General features: G+C 32.5%; 1 protein-coding gene across 13 annotated transcripts in view; it reads right to left on the reverse strand.

Annotated features, from left to right (window-relative positions):
* Window positions 1-25,479, reverse strand: part of MYCBP2 (MYC binding protein 2) — a 283,218-nt gene that overhangs the window by 56,359 nt on the left and 201,380 nt on the right. For 5 of the 13 annotated variants that reach the window (XM_042928333.1, XM_042928302.1, XM_042928293.1 and 2 more), the window contains 5 exons: window positions 17,197-17,271; window positions 14,442-14,666; window positions 13,441-13,573; window positions 9,600-9,722; window positions 6,772-6,951 (listed from right to left, as the gene is read on the reverse strand). In XM_042928333.1, coding sequence (XP_042784267.1) covers window positions 6,772-6,951; window positions 9,600-9,722; window positions 13,441-13,573; window positions 14,442-14,666; window positions 17,197-17,271 — 736 coding nt within the window. The remainder of the gene's footprint in view (window positions 1-6,771; window positions 6,952-9,599; window positions 9,723-13,440; window positions 13,574-14,441; window positions 14,667-17,196; window positions 17,272-25,479) is intronic. The other 8 variants (XM_042928386.1, XM_042928311.1, XM_042928319.1 and 5 more) reach the window with 7 other exon arrangements.

Here is a 25,479-nt window from a genome sequence, read left to right on the forward strand (position 1 = left end):
GATTAACTTTCAGGCAATTTGTTGGAAACTAAATAATCATGTTCTTTTTAAAATCTCATTTTATAGGCAAAACAAACAATTATCAAATTCACCTCTGTGGAATTCTGATTCTTTTTGGTACAACATACAGTTCACTAAAGAGAATAGTAACAATAAAAAAAACAAGATTTTTCTCCAGTACTCAATGAAGTCAATGTTGTCTATCTGGCATAAAATATCCCCTTATTAACAACAAGGTTCTTCATATGTCATTTATTCTTTGTCTTCTTTGTTTTGGATCCCAACTATTAAGTTCCCTGGAGTACTTACTTAGTTCATTTTCTGATCACAGCAACTTTGAGAGTCTACTGTGAATTGTATTTTAAAAAATCACTCCCTAGATGCTACTAATAAAAAAAAACATATAACTTTAATTTTTAATAAGGAAAGCATTCTCATTTCAGTAACAAGGACAAACTGTGGTTCTGCTGTGAATATGAGAAACTTGACCTTGCTCCTGGGAACATAAACTGGAAGAATCAAGGCATAGGTCACAATCTGGTGGCAGTACACAAAACTGCAGTTCTGAGATTTAAAAGGGAGATATATTCTTTTTCTTTTTTTTAATGTTTATTTTTGAGAGAGAGAGACAGAGTGCAAGCGGTGGAGGGGCAGTGAGAAAGGGAGACACAGAATCTGAAGCAGGCTCCAGGCTCTGAGTTGTCAGCACAGAGCCTGATGTGGGACTCAAACTCGTGAACCATGAGATCATGACCCCAACTGAAGTCGGATACTTAACCGACTGAGCCACCCAGGTGCCCCCATATATTCTTTTTCAATGTTAAGTCAACAATAAGCAATGATCAGAAATATTAAACAGAATATTAGAAAGGGCAATAGAAATACATTATATTCAGGAGGTCAGGTGTCTAATCACATCATCCATATCACTATCTTGAGACTCAAACAGGGGAAGTAATAGTGATGGAATTTTTTCCACAGAACATCTCAAAGGAGGCTACAAATAACTGGCAGAAATAAACTTCATCTATTTTTACTTTTTGGGTCTTCTAGTTCTCAATATCAAGGAGGCAGTACAGCAGTTATACATTTTTTAGTCCTAGAATTACTGAATGCAATCCTAACATAGATATTTGAAAGAACTTGAGAAAGTTTTATAAATATATCTGTGACAATGCTCAAATTTCACTGTATTCTGTCCATGATTATATATACCTACATTTATGTGTGTGTACATGTATTTGTTAAGATATAAGAAAGAAATCTAATTCTATAGATCTTTTCCAAGCAATGATTATAAAATTTCACTGGGTTTATAGAAGAATGATAGGGACAGTGTTCCTGACCTTCTTCACCTGATTTAAATTTCACTGTACATTTATATTCTGCTCTGAATAGAATATCAGATATTTTTGACATTATTGATGCCTATAATAGGCAGCAAATGGTTAAGTCTAACTTGATATTTGGCAATTATTTATTTTAAAAATACCTACTTTTAAAAATAATAAAAACTACTTTATTGGTTCTTGAGACAATATATAAACATTCAACATAGTCAAAAGATGACAGTAACTGAACAAAATGCAGATAAAAAATAAATGTAATTAAGTATAATTATTATTCCCACTTCTGTCTAGTAATATTTTGGAGAGTTTAAAATAAAGTGATAGTAATTATTACACACTCTTAGCTAGCAGCTGTCTGGACTGACAGCTTTAGATAACAATTATCACTGCATAATCAGTACATCCGGAATCAGAAGAAAAGTGGAATTATGTGAATGCTACGGGAGCTGAAGAAATGGAATAGGAAATAAAATTTACTCACATAAATCTTAGTATAACTAAATGAATTATAAAATAATGAAAGCTGGAATAAAATTTCCAAGTGAAGGATAAAACAGAAATAAGCTTTTCACTAGAAAATAACATTAACCTACATAGGAAAGTCGGAAGGAAGATGACGAAACTCTGTTAAGGTGGATAACCCCCCAAACACAGCATGTGTCTAGATGACTTCTAGACAAAACTGCACCTACATAAAACATACTCAGAGCATATTACTGAATACACAGTAAATTCCAAGTAACTATGGTTAAGGAATATACAAGATTAAGGAAAAGCATATCATTTCAGAGTTTGTGATGGCTGACCAAGGAAAATTCTGAGCAAAATTTGATGTGTATATATACTAGGCCTGAGAAAGAATAACTTCAAAACATTCCATGAAAAGGTTAACTATTACTCCTTAAGCCAATAATGTGAGGCACAGGAGGGCTGAAGATGCTATTAAAAATAAAAATCTGGCTCTCCACAAATCTTATTAGTTGCAAAGTTAAAAACGGTAACTACAGATCAGAGAAATCAGACATGTAACCATGTCCTGCCTTCAGAAGGATATAACACTTATGTGGTACAAAGACAGCTAAAACTGAAAACAAAACGAAAAGGTTTTTAGCATAAGATACTTCTGTTTGAAGAGAGAAGAAAAGAGTAGGCACATAAATCCAAGGTTCCATCCATGCCACACCTTCACAGGAGGCAAGTAAACAAATGGACAAATTCTGTGGTATGATTATAATGCAGGAGAGAAATGACCTCTAGGTCTTGGAAACAAAGCTGGCCTTTATACTAACATTCATACTAATATTTCAACATAGTGTTACTCTATGAAGAATCGACCTCAAGACAAATAATAAAGTTATACTGTAAAAATGTAAACCAAGGAGAAGCCAGGAAACCTCAATTGTCCCTTTCCAAATTCCTTCCTGCTACTCCTCCACACTGAGAATAAACTGCTCGCTCTCAGGCTGTGATTTCTTCTAGTCTTCCTAGGAGCATAATAGATGTTAAGTGCTTGCATCAAAAGGCAATAATGATATCAAGTGATAACATTTACTGGGCACCCCGCTTTATGGATGAGGTAAAAAGGGCTCAGCTGTGTCACATAGCCTACCTAAATAAAGCCAGTGAGTGGCTGAAAAGGAAATCTGAGTTTTAAGTTCTTTCCATCATTTCTTTCCATCTCTACAATGAACACGGTGCTTTAGTATATATTGGTATTCTCAAACCTAAATAAATATGCATGCAGATACTCAAGTGGACATTTTAAGTCACATGTAGCAAATGTTCTGTCTCATTTAAGAATGTGGCATACAGGTATAACAGAAAAACTTGTTGCAAGATAACCTAGAGGTTTCCTATCTGGGCTTGAAAGTACTGTTATTTTGACATACGTTACATATTGAAAATGTCTGGGAGAATAGTAAATTGTCTTAATTACCATTTTTTCCACAAGAAAAATGAAAACAAACTATTAGGCCTCCTGGACAGTAGATCTTAAATGCCTCAGTCATTTGGAAGTTTTTCAATTTTGGAGGATCTTGCTTAGGTATAAACTCCTAATTATCATTACTCAGTATAAACTCAGAATTATTAGACTTTGTATTGTCATATTATAGTGGTTTTAATTAGTACTGAAACATTCTTCCTCTTCTTTGAACATATACTCTAATATTGGAATACCTAGCATAAAATAACAAGAAACACATGATCTTAAATTCATGGTTTACACAGAAGAAAGTGATAATCTTAGTCATCTAGAGCCAATAAATATTCCTCCAATGCCTATGATGTGTAAGAGCCTGTCAGGGGCTATGAGACAGAAAATGATACTTTAAAAGGAATGAATTAAGACAGTGAAAATAAGCAGTGAATTATTCTTACAGAATAATGGCAGAGATATCATTCATAACTTCAGTTCACTAGAACCCTATTGCAAAATCTTACTGATAATTGGAAATAAAAAAGTAAATTATAGAACAGTAAAGAAAAAGCCTATATACACACTTCTCTCCCTCCCTCAGACCTATACACACATAAGACAAGGAAAATTTGTAATTTTATTTCTGTAATTATTCTACTTCACTAGAAAGTTCAAATAATATGTGTACATATTATGTATATGTAAGTTTGCTACTATAAAAAAGTACCAAATTATTTTCATGTAACAAAATAAGTACCAATTCCAAAGATTAGTGAAAGCTATGCCTCTGGGAAAAGAAAACTAAAGAATTACTGATAATTACACTCATAGAGGTTCTAAATAAAGTTAACATATGAGGCAGTTTATATATGTCTATGTAGAGTTTGTATACTTAACTGGGAACTTGACTTATGACATTTAGGAAATCTTTTTTTCCTCTCCAACTATGCTACATTCTGAAAATTAAACTATAAAGTATAAATAAACAACCCAAACAAAGCTAATACTCTAGACTCGGTGCCAGGACAAATGTAGGCAGAAATTTTAAAAATATGTATCAAAGGCCAGTTTTGGCAGCTTTACTCATCAGTACGCAAAGCTGAATATTTAAAACATGGCCTTTGTAGTCAGTAGAACTGGTCTCACACTCTGGCTTTACCATTTTACCATGTTATTTCTAGGGAAAACCATTTCTACCGAGCTTCTGTTTCTTTACCTGTAAAATGGAGACATTATCTTAAATGAGGATGTATTAAAGTGTTTAAATACAGTGTTTAGCACATAGCAGTGACTATCAATATAAGCAAAAAATTAGTAGATATAGTCCCCTATACATAATGTTTTCTTTTAGTATCACAAATGTGTAAGACAACAGTGATTCTCATTTTACTAATTAGTAATGAGAAGTTCAGTATGTAGCCGTCTTCTATTGTTTTTTTTTCTTAAAGTTTATTTACTTTGAGAGAGAGAGAGCGTGCCCCCTCTGTGCCCCTGTAGCCATCTTCTAAAGCGAGGTGAACTGCTGGTGTGATGGATGGCAGTGAAGTTCAGGAAAGAATACCTTACTCAGGTAGTCTTAACAATAAGCACACTCTGCCATATTTAATTTTCCTAATATGATGTGATGAATACCATTCAAACTTACTTCCAAAATATTAAAACTATTTTAGATTCCATACTTTTTTTTTTTTTTGGTCATACTAAAAATTAAGAATTTTGGTTTCTGGAATTTGTAAAGTCAAACTTCAGTGATATTCTGATGAGAACTAAGAGGTTTAGAAGAAAGAGCTACATAATTCCCACTGTTGGAATAGAGACAAATGATGATTCAGAAAACTGGTAACTGAGATATGTTCAGGCCATGATTTCAAATTTGCTCCAAGACGGTGATAAAAGAAAGCAGTGGTACTGATAACACTCAGACACAAGATGCATACAATTATTTTGACACAATGTCAGTTGGAAAACTATTATTCTTTGAGAGAAATAAGCCTGATTTTATTATGGTCTTTATATTTTGAAATATTTTATTAGATAATTTGGTAAAACAAAAATAATTACACTTTTCTTTTCTTTCTTTTTTTTTTTTTTTTGAGAAGACTTGAAATGACTTTTTGTGTAGAACAAAAATGTCCTTACTTTTTTCTGTTGTCTGCTGCTGCTATGACATTATCAGAGTCATTTCCTGTTTGAAATTTTATATCTAATATGGATTTTCTGCCTAATTATGATTTTTTTCCTTTTTGTTTTTTCTCTTGTCTTTACCTTTAAGACTTCCTGCAATCTGGGCATATATAAATGTAAAAAAACTATTGCTTCATTAAATGAGTAAACAACTTAAGTTGTCACTTCTCTTTCCTTCATCTGTAATGCTTACCAAAGAAGGAAAAAGCTACTTCTCACACATGACACTGTCATATTTCCTTGAAATTCTTCTTTTAAGACACATTCAATATCCATATATATAGACAATGATTGGCTAGAAATTGATACTACTTATATTTCCAAACTACTTAATTTCATTAAACTTGCCTAATGTATAGTGCAATCCCAGAAAAGTTTATACTCTTGTATACTCTTTATCTAAGGTAGATAATAATACCCTAATGAGTAACATTATTTGCATGATCTGGGACTTTCATGAATTATCTCATTCAGTGAATACGTTTATATATTGTACAGCCGATATATGAACTGAAAGCCAAGAAGAATATATTGGCTGTCATACCACAAGAAGCTTTGAGAAGTTTATGTGGAGGCCTCAAGAAGTTTAAAAAAAAAAAAAAAAAGAACACTTGGTTAAGTGTAAATTGTTTGGGTCTATTTTCCAGATCAATGTGAATTACATCATGGATGGAGGGCTAGAGCAATCTTAGAAGGCATAGCTAAAATCAAATAATCACTTTAACACATTAAGAACAAGAAAAACAACAACAACAACAAAAAAAGCAAGAGAAGAAACAACAATTTGAGAAAATCTGGAAACCTCAAGTTGCTATACATTTCACAGATACCAAATTCACTTAAAAGAAACAAACAAACCTGCCCCGTACCACCTATCCTCTACCCATTGGTATAGTGAAATAGGTCTATTCTCTTGGGGCATCCCTCAGTAACAAAAATCCAGTGTAAAACAATGAAAGTTAGCTCTGTAAGTGATGCTTAGTATAGTCATGCATTTTATATAAAAAAATTTAAATGAAATGTTTTTCTTAACATGCTTTATGTATGTATTTGTTTATGCTGGAATTAGAGTAGAGAGCATAATAGCCATACTTTAATAACTATACTTAATAAAAAAAATGTGTGATTAAAAAACAAATGTCTTAGCTGCACAATGTCTTAGCTCAGAATAGCTTAAATCCTTCAAAAATGTGGAAAGGGATAACATCCTCATGAAATAAAATCAGTCAAGTGAGTTGATAAATAATTAGTAACTGATAAACAACTCAGAACAAAGCTTCAGAAATGGTTTGATGAGGCAGGTAAGGCTGACAGACTTACTCTGAAGCTGAGGCTGCTGGAAGGAAAGGGGCTGTCCGAACACAAATGGGCTGTGGACTAGGGAAGAGGGAGGTTTTGCAGCTTGATCAAAGATGGAAGGAGCTGGGAGATTGGGCCGAGACTGAATGGAATTCAATATGGCACTCAGTTGGTCACCTGCAGTGGGCAAAACAGTCAAAACTACAACTTGTTATTAATTAACATCCAAAATGGCAAAGAATATGGTGCTTTATGACATTCAGATAAAGTTAAACACTAAATAAAACTATGCCAACTCAGGAATGAGTGGAAGTTGGTGATCATTATTCTCAAATTAGGGACCAAATGTTGTTATGTTGTTTTAATAATCTTATATAACAGCCCACCTATGAAAACAAATTCATGAAAATTTACACACAACATTGAGCAGCAGTGTGGGGGAATTCAGAGTCTATGAAGAATCTATGATAGAGAGGTTGACTCAATATCATACAAGTGTAAACTGAGATCTAAGCAAATGATGTCTTCTACATAATACCTAATAAATGACTAAATAACTCCACCTCATATGCAGTACTCTTCATGCAGAAAATAAGCAAATAATATTAAAACGTTTTTTTAAGTAAATGTAGAACTGAAGGGAGGCAAAGTATATGTTATTAACTTAGTAATATATTTACATTAGAGTTAATAAATTATTATTTTCTTTTTTTAAATTGTTACTGCCAAAGAAATTATACTTCTTAAAGCATGAGCTCCTTTGCTTGGATGGATAATATAACAATCTTTAAGACTTATAAGATAAAAAGGAGTATGAGCTATCTAATTGGAATAGTATCTCAAGTATGAATTCTGACATTCTCCCTTGAAATTACATACACAGGACTTTAACAGAAAAATATTTTTAAAACTATGAAACAATATAATTAGATGGATGATCCTTAGCTTCTTCTTTAGGAGATTATATGTATTAGTTTAAATAATACTGAAAAAGAGAAGAAGAAAAAATATATGTAGATTAGTTGATGTAAAAACTGGAACACAGTACCTTTCCAGCCATATTCCCTAAATATAATAAAGTTTCTTAAGTGAAGACTTCAAATGAAACAGCAAGAAAGAATAGACTTATATGGAAAGAACTGTATACATAGCTACATATGTCCACTTTTCAAAAATTTATGTTGTAGATATCAGGAAGGATTTTAGAAATTATGAAGAATTTTATAGAATTAAGAATAAAGAATTTTTATAAAAAAATTTCTTGATCTTGGACAGTATAAACAGTTAAAAAATGGGAATTAGTTTAAAGGTAAGTTCATTAACAAAGGTCAGATATATTTAATTAGATTTGTTTCTTAATATTCCTTTGCACCATCTAAGTATTTTAAAAGCCTATTAAAAAATACGAACAATGTAAGCAAAAATTACAGTTTTAAAAAGCGGTCCTTCATTATTTCTATTTAATAACATGTTCTCAGCAATGTTTGTCTCTTAAAAGTTGATTTAAATTCCTACGATATTTAAGTAAATTATATTTTGAAGACTGATTTAAAGTGAGAGCCACCAGTACAATTTAGACACTTTAGAGACGGACAGCATACAATTTGAATTAAACATGGCTCTAAAACAGACTACTAATGAAGTAGAGTAGTAGTAAATAAACACTGAGATTTTAATTTAAGGATTGATAATGGGAGAGAGAAAAGGACATGAAGAAAACACCATCAAGAATTTCCCCTACTTAAGTATGAAGGTCTAGCTCAAGTTAGTTGCAATCTGAGCTACCAGAAATGAGCAAGCAGGCAGTCCCCAAGTCTGCAGGATAGACCAACACAATAGAGTAGGAAAAGCCAAAAGGAAATCTTGTAGCTAGGCTTCTTTCACATAAATACTTTGTGGAAAGCAATAAAGATATCAAACAACATGTGGTTTTATTTTAAACTGAATATCTCCTCTACATTGATGTCATTTTGCATTTTATTGATGATTTCATTATTTCATTTGCTCTGCAAGTCTAATGATGCTGTATTTGTTCCTCGAAATCAAATCCTATGAATTAGTGTAAATGACATTTTACAGTAAAATTATTTCCATGTAGGCTATCTTCTCCCTCCTACCCATCATCCCACTTGTAAGCTACTTGCTGACAATATGCTGATTTAGAAGGAGTCAGGATCATATGTATAGAAAAGAAAAGGAATGTGTCTGAATTTTAGATGAAATGCAAGTATAAATTATTCTGAAATAATTATTGTTTGGATCGTCCATCATGTTGGTCTCTTCTAATATTGCAGACAAAACCAGCTATACACATTTTATTTCTTTGGCTTGGGGTTTTTGTTTTCCTTTTTACAACTTTCTGATTTCATTATACATACCAAACCCGAATATAGCCTATTTCACATAATTCTAAATTAACTAAGATAACTTGGCTAAACATTCAAAACCATGTGTATGTAATAAAGCTGACATGTAATATTACTTAAAACGTTTTGATTTTAAATGGATCATTGTGGAAGGTTCCCTTTTGCTCATTAACACTACTATTAATAATAAGTGAATGATAAAAACAATAGTTCTTTTACTAGATACAGTGTCATTGAATTTATGATGTGAATTCACAGTGAGTATCTTTAAATAGGAGCAAATAAGCAAAAACTACAAACATAAGCTAAAACTGGTAAAAATGACACTCTAAAAGAACACCTTTGCAAACATTTTGATTGTTAGTTTTCTAGGAACAAACTTTAATAACGTTTTGTGGGTGAACAGTAATAAAAATGGTTAAAAGAGAAGGCAATAAAAATATTAAAGTTGGGTAGGTAAAAGACTCACTTTCAAACACCTACCTTTATTATTTCCAAGTCCATAATCAAATCCTTGGGCACTGCAACTTGCCCCTTTATTAAAAGCTTGCACTGAGAAAGGGCTTGGAGGAGGAGTCTGAGAATTTTGATCCAGAAGAACTTGTTCTATAATAAAAGACACAGCTATAAAATTAGTTTCTTATATGCTATTCCCCTATTCATAGAATGAAGAGAAAGTTGCCAAGAAAGACTTCATGATGGTTAGATTTTAAAACCTCACATTTAGATTTGATAATAAGTCTAACAATTAGGTCATTGATACTGACAAATTATACGACAAATCTTTGTTTTCATTATTAAATACACAGTGAAACTTAGAAACTGGATATGGTCTTATGAAGCCAATTTACTTTCATTGTGGCTGGATACATCATTGAATGCATACTAGTATTTTTGGACCAGGAGCTCCAATTTGTGACAGATTTATATAAGAGCACTTTATAAAATAAAAATGGGTACCAAATAAACCAGAAATCAAAATATTTTGTATATTAGCACTCAAGTAGAAATGTCTAAATATATGCTCTTTTTTTTCCTATTTGAATGCTAATATACAAAATATTTTTAGTTCTGAATGTAGAAATTGTGGAAAATTTAACTTTTAACTTATTTTTACTTATTATATAAGGACATTTCTTCTAAATGAAAGGATGATAAATCAGGTCACATAGAGCTATTCACACATGCTCAAGTCAATAAATGTATCATAATTCTTATTTCAAGGAAAAAAGGCAAGTATTTTATCCAGTTTACAACATAAATTAATAAACTAAGGTATCCTTTATTATCAATGAGATGGCCATAAGACCTTGTATGATATAATACTAAAAACACAAATACCATAATTCAATAGTCATATTAATGCCAGCTAAAAAAGGGCAAAATACAATCTGTCAAATGCAAGGTAAAGGAGAAAAAGTATCTATTCTATCAAAACAACTTTACAGATAATGAAGTCTTGAGTATATTTTTTAGAAATCAAGATCTCTTCAAAAAGAAAATGGAACTAGAAAATGTGGTGTTTTCTTCCACTTACATTTTCCTTTCACTTACATTTCTAGACTTTTTTCAAGAAGTCAATCCCCCAGCACTTCCCTTAGGCAATAGAGTTTAGTGTCAGATATTTCAGCAGTGGAATAGGTTTTCTGGAAAATACTCAGGGACACTAATCTGAACGGGAAAGACAGCATCCCTCTTACCCTCTAGACTCAGAATGGTCTCAGCATCAAGTATAAGGTCTGTTTTTAACCAGACGAGTAACTTTGCCTACTAGCTTTATTTGCAAATATCAAAGACCTAGAAATAATTTTTACCAAGAGCAAAGTTTTGTTGTACTTCTAACTACCTCATACAAATTACTATAGTGCCAAATCCTCTTACTTCCACATTAAATACAGTTACATACTAATATCGACGAGCAGACTATTTGGATACAACATCAACTAATCGTAGTGATTTTCAGGCACTAACTTCTTAACACTTTTTCCTGATCACCCCAGGTCTTACGTTAAAAACTTAACATCACTTTATATAAGAGCAAAGGACCATTAAGTGTTGATAGAGAGAAATTTAAACTTCTCTTACACTGCTTTTAGGGTTGAATATCTTACTTAGCAGAAATAATATACTAATTTAAGAAGCATTTTAACTAAGAAGAACCGCCTACCTTCTAAGTATATAGAAATAAAACTCTCCATTTAAAACTCAGTCTTCAGTATAGAGGGCAATTTACATTTTAATCATAACAGCTAACCTTACCATCTGCTAGTTTCATGTTATTATTTGTTCATTTGGATTTCATAGGGAACTTATAAATTATTTTCATTTTGTAAATGAGAAAACTGAAGCACAGAGATGTCAGGTTAACTTGGCCAAGGTTACACAACTGAAAAGCTGTGGCGCTGGTATCTGTACCCTAGCAGTCCAGCTCCAAAGTTCACTCTTACACGTAAGCTATATTGACAGTTAAAAAAATAATTAAGCTAGGAAGTTACTTGGATAGTTACCCAAACCATTCTCATATTATTTACCTATGTCTTATATAAAGCTGACCTCACTTTATGTATTTTCATTTATATCAGAATATGCATATATAGTGGAAATGTTTAGGAACTTCTGAATATGTAATATATATATTAAGTATATTATAAATGGGAAGGTTATTTTGTAAAATGTCTAAGTTTCATCAAATGAAGCCATTCTCATTCTCACAACATAATGAAGAATAGGTATACCAACCCAGAACATTATTTTACAATCACATCAGCTGTGATTACGAAGTGTGTCTGTAAAGACAAGGGAAGTAGCAGGTTCTCAGATTCTATTCAATGATTACTGACACAGAGTAGTGTGCTGGAATGAACACAACATCTCAAATACAAATGCAGTTTCTGGCTCAGGTAATACATCTGCCATACATCTAGCTATATAACCACAGGCAAAAGTCATTTCAAATCCATGACCTTTAGTTTCCTTACCTGTAAAATGAAAATTATAGAACTTATTCAAAGGCTTATTGTGGGGAAAAAAAGGAAAAATGTTTAATGTATACTGTTAATACAGTAAAACCTTGGTTTATGAGCATAATTGTTCTGGAAACATGCTTGTAATCCAAAGCAGTCGTATATCAAAGCAAATTTCAAGAACCACTGGCTAAGTTGTGATCATGTGACATTCGGCGTCAGGTACTACTTGTATTGCAAGACATCGCTCATTTATCAAGTTAACATTTAGGATAAATGTTTGCTTGCCTTGCGGAACACTCACAGGACAAGTTATGTGCAACCCAAGGTTTTACTGTAGTCTAAATGTACTCTGTCATTCATGAAGTTTCAAACTTTTAAAAGATCTATTTATACTTATGGCCATATTGCCTCTTGGATGGTAAATACTACGTATTTATTCTCTTTTGGATAAATACGCATGTTCTTTCATTTATCTGACCTTTTCCTATAAATTTTAGGATTTGGAAGAAAAAAATCTATGCTCGACTTATCCACTTATTTTGATGTCCTAATATTTTTGTGATTCAACTTGTATTTACAGAACTTAATATGCAATTAAGTGCCAAAACTGTTTCAGAACCAGGAATACAAAGATTAAAAACCCTGTGCCTGTCCACAAGTGACTCACAATCTCGATATAAAGAAATAAAAATTAACTTCAGTATGATATCAGTTTTATTCTAGCGGTAAATATAGTTCTTTAGGAACTTAGAATTCTTGACTCTGTAAGGATCAGTTAAAGCTTCACCCAAGTGATGACATGGTCTGAACTTGGAAGAACCATGTTTTTGTCCCAGGAGAATGAAGAGAAGGGGACAATAAAGAAAAGTTTTTATTAACTGAGATTATTGAAAAAGATGAAGTTGAAAGCTGAAACTCTAACAACAAAATAGGAACCCCCCAAAAGATGCTATGCATTTATCCAATGCTCCTATCCTGAGACAAAATTAAATCAAATGAAATTGCCTAGGAGAAGTACTATGATTGACAATTTGAAAAGTGAACTTCCATCTAGTGGTTAAAAAAAAAAGGTAAAACATTCAATCCTGGACTGGCATAGAATAAGGAGTCATACAAATCTACATCAATGGGAAAAAAAAGAAAACATAGTTTGCAAAGATGGATTCATATGTTTCACATTTTCTTTTAACTCTCTTCGTACATGTGCTGAGTACCCATTATTTTCACAAATTTTAAGAATTGTAAGAATTTTTAACTTTAGTTTTTCTCTTTACTTAAAAAATAAACACACAAAAAAGTTGTTTACTTCTGCATTTCAAAGGTTAATCAGAATAAATCACAAATTTAAGCCAACTTGCCATCTTCATGTCGAAGGTATTGGTTTCCGCCTCTGTCTCTAGCTAAGGACCATGCCTCTCCTTCATCACTCTCACAGAACTCTACCATGCTGTTCTTATCCAGCTGCACCCACGCACCTTCAGAATTGGTTACCTAGCACATAACAAAAAGCACGATTGATTGGCTTGATTCTTTCAGGGTACTCAGGCTGAAAACCAGCAAAAAGTTTAAGTGTTTGAGTAGGGTAATCATTCCAAAAGTTACCATGAAATTAGTTTCTGAAATTAAGACCACAGCCTGAGGTAAGACAGAAATCAATAAAAAGTTCTGTAAAATGCTGCTTATTTATGACTTCAGTAAAAATAATAACTTTTAAGGCACAGGACAACCTCTAAATAACTTTACACATTACCCCAAAACACGTGGCGCTCTCTCTCTTTTTTTTTGTTTTGGAACCTAACATATCCCAACATAGCAAACTATTATTTAGATTGGTAGTGTCTATAATACAACTTGAAAATGACCCTGACACTGAGAAATAGCATGACACACTACATCTTCAAGCTCATCAGCTGAGGCAAATGCCACCATTAACTAAAAAGTTTTATTTGCTCAGGACTTCAGTGAGACACATAAATGAGAACAAAGAAATGAACTCTTTGTATATGTCACATCTCCATACCAATTCATAGTAAATATTTTAAAGTGCTGTTAACCCATGACATCATAGTACATTTATAATAATGAAAGGATATATGTACATACCAAACATTCATATATACAATACAAATCATTTTGTTAATATAAATACTGTTTTCAGAAGGATAATTATGAGAATAAAATTACTTAAAAAAGAAGCACAGAAAAATGATGTTAGTAGTATTTGCATTACAAGTAAGGATAAAGAACATTAACGTTTAAAAACCTGGGATGGAAATGGCAACCTTTGGAAGAAAGAGATGCTCTGGTATTATATTAAAAAGGGATAATTTAGAAGTCATGAAGCTACAAGAATCCATACCTCTCCCACTGCTTTGACTTTGTTTCCCAGAACTAACATTCCAATTGGGATACCTCTAAGGTTAGGACAGCTTCTGATGTTGTGACCGGATGGTCCCGTCTTCACTACCTTGTACATGCCTGGCCCTCCTCGCAAGAACGGCATATCTTGTTCTTGCATTGTTGCTTCCTGTGGGCAGCAGGAGTTTATATCTTTGAAAAAGTCATCAGTATTAGTTTTAGGTTCCTGAAAATTTGAATAGGAAAAAAAAAATAAACAAAATACAATCTATTACCACTTTCGACATCCTATTATTAATAGCTTTTACAGCAAGTCTTTAATACTATCAAATAAGAGAATACATATCCAAAAATAACTGAAGTATACACATTAACATGACTACCAAAGAATCTTTTAATGTTTCAATGCTGAGTAATATTTAAAAGAAGAGAAGAAAATATAGCAGAAAGAGCGAATGAACCTCTGGCTTTTGCCCACCACAATTTAAGAAATATATAGTACTTGATTTTATTTTTATTTTTTAATGAAATGTTAAACAGTAGGAAAAACAAAAATAATATACTCTGTGAACCACAACTGAATAATTTTGAATCATCATTACTGCATTGCTGTATGTTGGTACAGGTTAAAAAGTCTAAATCTTCATTTCCTTCCACTTTGTAATAATTACTTACAAATAGAGAAAACATGTGTGAAGATTCTAGAAACTTGTCTATAAACAGGATAGCAATGACAAAAAATGTGCATAAAATATAGCTACATCTTAATATTTACTAGTTAAGGATAAATATAAGAATGCTTATAAGATTTTAACAACTCATACTTCCTTAATGTAATACAAATAAAGATGTCCTGCTAGATCTGCTAGGCCAATACTAAACAATGATATATTAATGCTATTAACAGAAAAAGATGATTATACTTTTAGAGAGATTAATATCAAAGATGCATTTTTACATAAATACGATGCATTTAGATATAAAAGAATCACTTCTAAAATGAAAGAAAAGGACATGCCCTAAATTTTCTATTGAATCTGAATGAAATTGTTCCCTATGTGAATGCAATAAAGATAAATAATAACCTTCTCATATTTGCTCTTTGTGAAGGAGTAAAGTTCCACACTGGGGGCTCTTCCATTGTCATTATTACTTCTTTAAAACAGATTTAAACTGTACCTTTAAATACAGTAGTAAAGACTCTACAAATTATTTTATGTTTAAATACAACAAAAGATGACCCTAATGGGGCACTTATTTAAACAGTGCATTAAAATTAAATTAATATTTAGTAATACCATAAACATGGAATAAAAATGAAAAAACACTAATATACTATTTATGCAAGATAAAATACTACTAAATAGCTCTATCCCTCTAAGTAGTCTCATACTAAAGGGTCTTCCTTTCTATAATAAAAAATTAAAAATGAAATTCTTAAGTTAAAAAAATGTAGATTCAAGAATTCTGTGTACCTGTGACTTTAACTCAGTATATGGTCAGGGAAAATTTTTAACCCACTATTAACCTTCACATAATATTCTATTAATTTCATTGTGGTGATGAATAACTTTTAAGTGTATAAATACATACTATGGACAATATTTATTTACATTTAATATAATAATACTTGAAAAATGTAGATTTATAATCTAAAATAAACTTAAAATATGCATTGTACACACCCATGCATATATACTCATAAAAACTTACATATGAATAAAGAGTGTGCTCAAAATGAAAATGGAGGGTCAGGTCTAAACTTTAAACTGTGCTACCACACTAACAAGGTTTTCAGTAAACATTTAAAAATATCTAGTTGTGAATAACCAGTTTCAGTAAATACAGGCTATTTCATAGTTGGAAGAGGCAAGTTAGTCCTATTTACAACCAGTTTTTAAAAAATTACATGGTATGATGTCAAAAATAACAAGCAAATATTAGTAGATTTAGTGAAAAATCAATTTTACTGGTATTCACTGATATATTTAGAGCATTTAATTAAGTTATAACAGTATTTCCAAACTTTGGTCATTCAGCAGAACACAAGAGACGAGTCTTGGCAAAAACTAATAATAATTGTAAGTTGTTCAGCGAAAGGCAATATATGAGAACTTTTATTAAAATATTTAATATTTTATTGAATAAAGAAACTATACAAATTAATAACTGTTAAACAAAGTCTATCCATTTTTTTTTTATAGTGCAGAGAATGAAAAGAACTGACAGACAAATAAGTCATAGAAGTATGGTTGCCATTCTCAAGGAACCCTAATACACATGCTTTAGCCAATACAGAAATGGAAGACCGGGGGACCAGTGTAAGAAACGGATGAAGTGCACTGTAATTTTTTTTCTCTTTGCATTCCCACCCCATTCTCAGATGAATATCCAAAAAGGCATTGGTGAAAAGCTAGGGAAGAAGAGAAGAGCCATGGATTTGGGACTTTCCCATCAAAACAAGCAAGATGAGAAAGCCAGATGTGGATGTAATTATGGGAGAAGCTACTCATAAATTAAATACAGCAAATTTGAAGTCACATAAAAGTTCAAATTAAACTAATAATACATTCTTTGACATAAGCAGAGGGAAAAGGATTACCAGGGAAACTCAATTGTAGCACTTTGTGTCGATCTTTTTCAGCAAAAAGTCTTTCATTAACCTTAAGCAAAGGCTTCAAAAGATAGAAGGCAAAATTTGTTATACATGCTGAAATACCTGAATATTGTTTGACTGTTCCTTACAGTTAACTCACCTGGGGAAAAAAAGCTTTGGAAGTCCATGAAAATACGTCCAAGTCCCTGACTCCTTGGCTAGCATTAAAGATACTCTGAGCGACAAAGTTTAAGAAAGAAAAATATCAACAAAGAAAGGGAACAGGATATTATCTACAGAAGATGTGTTCACAGTAACAACATTGTTCTGTACTCTAGCACCAGCACTGTGACAGTATTTTACTACAGGGAAACTGAAGCCACCTGAGTAAACCATACAGCAAAGAAAGACTGATAAATAAGTTTTTGTCAAAAGCTCTCCATGGATATAGTGTGTCATGCCATTTACTAAAATTAAGAGCCAGACATTGATTTAAAGCTTAAGACAGTCAATGCAAGCAGGAAACCTTAAAACTCTTTTAAATGACGACGTATCTGTTCCAATACAAGCCAGATTTGTTTTATGACAGAAAACAGTCTGCTGTTTTATAAAGAAAAGGTAAATAATATAGATTGTATAGATAGTGCAACTATTATTATGAATATTAATGGCATGGAGAATCTGTGAACATTTCCACTTTTTAAAATACAAAAAACATCAAGAAGTCAAAAATCTAGGTCATTTTTCAATCTCCCTTTCTTCTCTAAATGAGGAAAAATCATTCAGAAATGTTACTGAAAGCTGTTAGCATATTTGTTAAGAAAAGTACACAGAAAAACATACAACTTGAATCTTTTCTTAAAAGACAGGCCTAGTTTTTGCTATCACCAAGTTTAGGAAATGCATAGAGCCTTTACATCTCTATGTTAAAATCTAAAAATATTCTGTTAAATAACCAACTTGCAGCAGCAGTCCTAGAAAAGTCAACATCTTCACAAAATGTCTTAATGAAAATTTAAGTGATATACATTTTACATAAAAATATGCTATTGAATATATTTGATCTGAAATTAAAATCTTCCCAGTGAGTAGCAATTACACAATTTTACTGCTTATGTAAATACTGTGATAAATGGTTATTTTGAACAAAAAAGAGGACACTCAAAATGTTAATAAAAGCTTTCAGCATCCAAAACTTCAACACAAAAGAAACAACACAATTCCCAACCAATTATAAGCCATTTTAGATAATGACAATTTAATATTCTTTAATCCTGTATTTTCCTCATGTATTTATGTATGGAAAGATGCAGATACACACCCACATACATACACATATATGCTAATTCAGAGATATAAGACATATAACAGCCAGAAAAAGGAGTTCCTAGTAATATGCCTACAAATGAATGCAAAACAAAACCAAGACCAAAAACCAAAGCCCCTTTCATATTTAAAAATGAATAGCAACTTAGGGTCCTTTCTCTTTATGTGAAGTGGAAACATGATGAAAGCATTTTAAAATGCTGTTTTTTTTGGGAAAAAGATGTCTTTACTGGTTCATTCATATATATAAGAATTTTTGAACTATGTGCTCAAAGGTTTTTCTCCTTCACAGAAAACAGTGGTGCAGACCTTTTGACATAAAACAATATTGAGATATTTTTTAGCATTTTCTATTTTTTAGCATAATTTTTTCTATATTAAAAGCAATGTAAAAAGCATCGTGAAAAGCAAGGCAGATGGAGTTAGTGATAAAGAAGCAATATGGTGATTCACAATATTTGAAGCTTGTACCTCTCTTTTATTTCCATGTGCAAACAAGTGTTTTGAGTCTGAGTACATGAATTAACAAGTGATATACTGCTAACCATTGTGATAAATTGCCAATCAAATCATTTTTGTACATGTTAATTATATGTGGATTCAAATTTGACACTTGTTTGCTTTTCTCAATTTGCAGAAAATTCCAGTAAACACTAGTTTACTACTTTTAAAATACGGTATCCAAATAAAATTACATTTATCAAATACCAAAAATGCACCAGATAGAAAGCTGGAGTTTAAACATAAAATAGACTTGCACAGTTTTCTTTAGAAAATTTAGGCAAGTTTAGTCTAAAGACATGAACATGCATGAAAATAATAATATCTCTAAAGTCTCAATTTCTAATTATTAAAATACATAAATTAGCTTTCATAGATTAATAGGAGTACCACTATATGCAAACACACACACACACACACACACACACACACACACACACACACCCCTACAATAATCTAAATCATTTTATACTCAAAGACTGTTTTAAAGGCAAAAAAGTTCTGTTAGGAAAATTAAAAATTAAAGCATACTAAAATCCTAACTAAATTAATGATCACCAAACTGCGGATAATTTTTCAAGGCACAGAAAATCAAATAAGTGAAAAATATTCATTGTGAAAATACATGACCAAACATGCCAAATGCTCACGCAAAAAAATGCTTAATAATTCTTTCACTGTGCTAGATGAGCACAGAGTTAAGAGTTGCCATTTTTAAAGAGAAAAAGATAAAATGTCTCCGAAAAATTAAACACAGCATACACAAAAACAATTAGTGTTATTTTAATTGCCTTAATTTCATTCTATTAATGGTGCATTAAGTAAATACTTAGTATTTACTAAGGTTAAATAGTAAAAACAGATTATGCATATACATACACCAATCTATTAACATAACAAAACCAAGCAATTCGGGGTATGTTAAAGCTGTGGCTACCAGGCATCATCAGGTAACCCAAGAGAATGAAATGGGACATAAAATGTGAGAAACATTTGCTAATTTTACCAATTACCCCAGGTAATGCTATCAGAGAGATTACCAAAAGATATTTTCCCTTCATCTCTCCTCCGTATGTTCCGGTCCCTAAAATTTGGAGAAATCAACCTACTTTCTGTATGTGAACATCAATCAGCATATGGAGGAAGGAAGTGGTTTGTATAAATGCCTGGAGATGTTTGGACACATGAGCTGTTTCTCCAAGAATTCAGATAATATAGTCATTATAAAGATATCTTAGAATACTTCCATCCAGGTATCATTTACTCTCCTTGATATACACTCTACCACTCAACCTTCACAATGTTGGAAGACCTCATTTTTGACAAAGTATCCAAAGAATTGGGCCTAGAAGTTTTAAATCACTAATATCTCCTATCCTAGAAGTAAACTCGTTTTCCCCCAAAAATGTAAGGTCTATTCCAGGCAGTCATATTTTCCCCAATGTATGAAACATTCTATTAGCTTACATTCTGTAGCTTCCAGATCTTTAGAATTTTAATTTAAAAATCAACATTTTATGCCTTCTGTCTTCTCAGACTGACCTACGTCACCTTCAACATGTATCACGGTACTCATCCTCATTCAACCATTAAGGTTATGAATATTCACATTTACTTAATTTGGGAGTTCTACTAAAGTGGTATGATTTTTATAGCTATATTTACTTTGTCCTTTTGTGACCATATGTCTCCTTATCTATGACTTTCTACTTGTGATTTTGAGAGAGTAGCTATCTGTTGACACTAGAAAAATAAGAATGATAAAATACATGACATCACAGGTCACAACAAAATTAAATGAGAGAAAAGTAAATGAGAAGCAGCAGCATATAGGTGATAGGAATTATTCTGAACAGTACATCATACCAAATGCCAAGCATTAAAATGTAGTATTCAACAAAGTTGAAAGCCTACCGTGCGCAAAATATAATATTTAACATTTTGGAAGAAAAGAATATGAGTAAGAAGGGATTCTTAATGAGTCCTTAACCTTAAGGAGCTTAACAAGAGAAGTAAAAGGTACACAAATACAAATGGGCTGAAGGAAAGAAAAACTAAACATTATGGGTAAGAAGTAGAGCTCTTCTACTTCGACCTGAGAAAAGAGAGGGAAACCTAATTTCCCCAGTACTTTTGTGATTCCTACCCCCAATCTTTTGCTTTGTCAGCCCTTATCAACTAGTTTTCAGTTCCCAAACACAGCAGGCCTCCATAACTTTGGACATTTGATTCTTTGTCACTTTTTCCTGACAACCTTTCTTCAAGACTTTTTCCCTCCTCACATATCACCTAGGTGAAGTCATTCTGTAACTTATTACAATGCAACTTAATTATATGAATGTGGCATGTCTGCCATATTATACAATGAGTACTCCAAGAGCAAGAACTGCACTCCCATCTTATTGATTTCATATCCCTTCCCTCCCCCTCTTCACTCAATGTTTACTTCCCATCTTAGTATTTGGTACGTTAATAAGGGCTCAATAGTCCTTAAATGAACAACCAATAAATTAGTAAATACAGCATTACTGGCAAGTACAGAGAAGACAAATGTCAACAGAAATTTTTGAGCTTGGTCAACTAGGAAAATTTAGTAAAAAAGATAGGAAAAAAATAGGAAGGGAAAGCATTCTAGACAAATGAAACAACATAAAGACTCCAAGATGTAAAATTGGACAGTGTTTTAAGAGCACAAAGTTCTAACAGAACACCAGCACCTCACAAAAAAGGGTCTGCATTCTTCATATTTATCCCTGATCTTACCATTGATCAAAAAATATTTTAAAAAATACATAGTTATATATAATATGAAAAGTCAATGCTATTTATCTGAACTAGAGCATTACTAAAGTGCTAAAACAGAGTGAAAGTCACATTTGTACTAAGTGAGGGTTACCATCAATTCTTAGCAAAGTAATGAAGTATTGTTAGGCAGGCTAACAGTTAGCTACAGTACCTGTCCGCAATAACACGAGTACAGAGCCCAACACAGGGCTCGAACCCACAAACCGCAAGATCATGACCTGAGCCAAAGTCAAACACTTAACTGACTGAGCCACCCAGGCGCCCCTAAAGCTTATTCTAAATAGGGTTACTTATGGTGATTTTTTAAATAGTTCATCAAGTATTTACTCAGTGTTCAAATTTCTAATCCTCACCCCCACCATCCCCAACAGTTTGAGTCAAGATTCAGATAAGGTCCACACATCGATGTGAATGCAAAATTATTTTAACTAGAAAAGCTCGAAGAGGTAGATGTAAAGACTGCAGAAGGCAACTTTTTGGTATTTTTGTATCTTTTTAAGTTAGTGGCATCCATCCTTGGTTATTTCTAATATTATTTTTTATCTCTCTGCATTCTCTGTCTCTCTTTACTGAGGACTGTTTTACAATTATTAGCCATAATTATAGTTGATTTATTCATAAATTGACTCAAGGAGAAAGGGAGAGTGGGTGGAAAGTGAATGTGTTTTTTTCCAGTAGTAAATGTAGTAAGAGATGCAAATGAAGAGGTAGAAAGGTACATTTATTTAGCTTATTTGTTCCCTGAGAAGGTGAGATAGAATCCTTATTCCTTCCATCCCCTATCAATGTTTGGCCCTGCGGAGTAACATATTCCTTATGTTAGGGGCCCTCCCCGGTCCCTACAGACAAAACCTTGAAAAATGAGCCTGTTCTCACCAATGCCAGGCTGACTGTGTGAGTCCTCATCTAACACCTGCACTGAAGCAACTTTATACCAGGTCTGTTTGGAGCCCTAGGCCTGTTAGTTTTATCCCCTCTATCATTTTTGGTGACCACATAAAATATAAACCCTCTGTCATCTACCTTTTCTAGTATTTTTATACTAAAACTACTCTATGCTTCTCTAGGAGCCAGCATCAAACTATTGCCATTTGTCCCCTGACTTTGTATTGTATCTAAGAGGACCCCTCCCCCAATGGTAAACAAATTCGCTTTCATCTTTAATCTTGCCAGTCACAGTGTTGCCATCATCTGTGTCTTTGGTTTGATGTGGATGATCGCCCAATTGCTGAGACTTTTAGTTCTTAGACTGAGGCAGTTAGAATGACTGTCACTTCCACTCTACTTCAGCTACCTGCTCATGGCCACATTAACGGGCCATATCATTCAGTAAAACGCTCTATGAAATCAAGTCTAAATATTCTACTTTATCACACAAACTGCCTATCCTTCTAGTTCTTTAGGTAGACTGCACTCCTACATTGTTCCAGGATTTTATTCTGCCTCCAAGTCCCTTGGACCTCCACTTGTCCTTTCACGTTTCTAACGGAGGCTGGATTCTGTGGTTGGTGATCTCAAGGCCTCTTTCATCAGCATCTGAAATCTTGTCCCTCTTTTTCTGTCACAGCAGCCCAAAATTCCAGCCAGTGCTATAATCTAATTTCTTGGCACTTTTGATTCTGGACACTTAGGGCTATGGGTGAGGAAGAGCATCCAGAATGGATACATCCAGTGGTCTCTCTGGGTTCTTAGGGACCACTAATCCAAAAACAAGTAGTTTCTCTTCAGATCCATCAGTTTCTCTTAAAGGCTATTCTAAACCTTGACTGCATTTCTAAACCCTCTAACTTAACTCATTTGTTTCAATCTCAACTGATGTCTTTCCTCTCTTCTTTTTTATAAAAATCATGCTCTTCTTCAACCTCTTCCTTTTCCTACTCCATCCCTAAAAACTTACCTACTGCCATACATATGCCCTCCCCTCCCTCACAAAACAACTCTCCAAATGAGCCCTTAATTCCATTTTCTCCTCCTTTTTGGTCTTCAAATGTCTTATCTACATCTGTATTTACCCCTTTTTACTGGCATCTTTCTTTTAATTTATAAGGATTTCAAATCACCACCATCCTTAAAATAAAGGAACTAGAAAACCTCAGCCTTATCAATGATACCAGGCTTTCTGAGTTATTTACATTAAGATAGAACTCATGTCATTCTTCAGCATAAAAAAAGGCTAGAAAATACCACAAGTCATTTCATTTTATGATCTTCACTATTCTGTCTCTAGATTTTTTCAAATAAGTCAGGGACAACTCTTTCACATTCCAGTGAAAATCCATCAGGAAGTATTTGTATGGTTCACCCATTTAGCTTTCTTTCTCAACTTTGTTACTGCCCTTCTCTCTCTGACCTCAACAATAAATAGTCTCTTGAATGGGATTTAGAAGCATCAAATAACAGAACGCCACTGTTCCAAAATGAAACCATGGGATTTAAAACTTCAACACATGGCATTTCTTGCTCCTCCTTTCTACCTTTGTTTAGTGTCTTGCTTCATCTGTGTGAATATCTTTCTCTTCCAAAAGCATCTCCTCAAATGAACAAAGGAATTAAGAAGAAAATTTTGGAGTGGGGGGAGGTAGTAAAGATAATATAATTTAATATAATGCCTTATCAGGGATTGAAAATACACAAAATCTAGACTAATCAAAATTTTAAACATAAACTGTCAATAAAACAACAAAATGGTTATTATGTTACCTCATTTAAAATATAAATTTCATAATCCTGAGGAATATTTGGTTACAATAGTGGTTTCAAGCCATTTAAGGCTACCTTTTCGGCCACAGATGATAAAGAATTATTATTTCTCTTCCATACTAGTCCTTCTTCCAGAGGGTCAAAATTCTTTTCACTTTTTTTTTTTTAAAGATTATATTTTCAAGTGATTTCTACACCCAACATGGAGGTCAAACTCACAAGTGAGATTGAGAATCGCATGCTTTATTGACTAAGCCAGTCAAGCAGCCAAAATCCTTTTCATTTTTAACTGTAGATGCAAATCTGAGGAAAATTAAACATCTGGTTTATTTATTCAAAAGTTTGTATTTTAATTATGTATTTGTCATTGCTTAGCTTAACCTTAGTAAAACAGTACTCCAACACTCTCTAAATTTTATCACATATTATTAGTAAAACATACACAGAAATATATCTCTCCTCACTGTACTATTATAAAACATATATAAAATAATATAAAGTATGAAATCAACAAATAGAAATAGAAATTCAATTATATTTTTCCTCAAAGAATCATCTTCTATAATTGCCCCTTTGGAAAGAGCACATTACTCTGGACTATCAAAGAGGAAAACAACAATATATTGAATGATTTGATATAATAAGCTACCTTTATATGCTGCTGATTTTTAAGAAATTCAACTGTTTAAAATACTAAGGTTTTTTTTTAAATAAAATTTTACCAGCGCTATTTATGAACAGTGTCATAAGGAGTGCATACATTTGATAGTGATGAAAAGGAAGAAAAATCATATATTTCTGTTTAATTATAAACAGAGCTATGAGTTTATGGCAATTTTCGGACACTGGTGCTAGCTAAGTACTGTACTGCATTTGTCGGAGGTTCAATAAATTCTCTGACGTTAGGATTTAGCTTTTAGTTCTAGTTGGAACACTGTAACACCACTAAGAGACTAAAACTCCTTTTCATTTTTACACAATAGTATTATAAGCCAAGAAAGAAAAGAGTCAAACTTAGACAAACACAGGGAACTAACTACAAAATGCCAACATACAACAGAAATGTTATACATCTTTTTGAATGTATAGTAATACTGAGTTCACAACTTTT

Source organism: Panthera leo, chromosome A1, assembly GCF_018350215.1.
Source record: "Panthera leo isolate Ple1 chromosome A1, P.leo_Ple1_pat1.1, whole genome shotgun sequence".
NCBI classification, from domain to species: Eukaryota; Metazoa; Chordata; class Mammalia; order Carnivora; family Felidae; genus Panthera; species Panthera leo.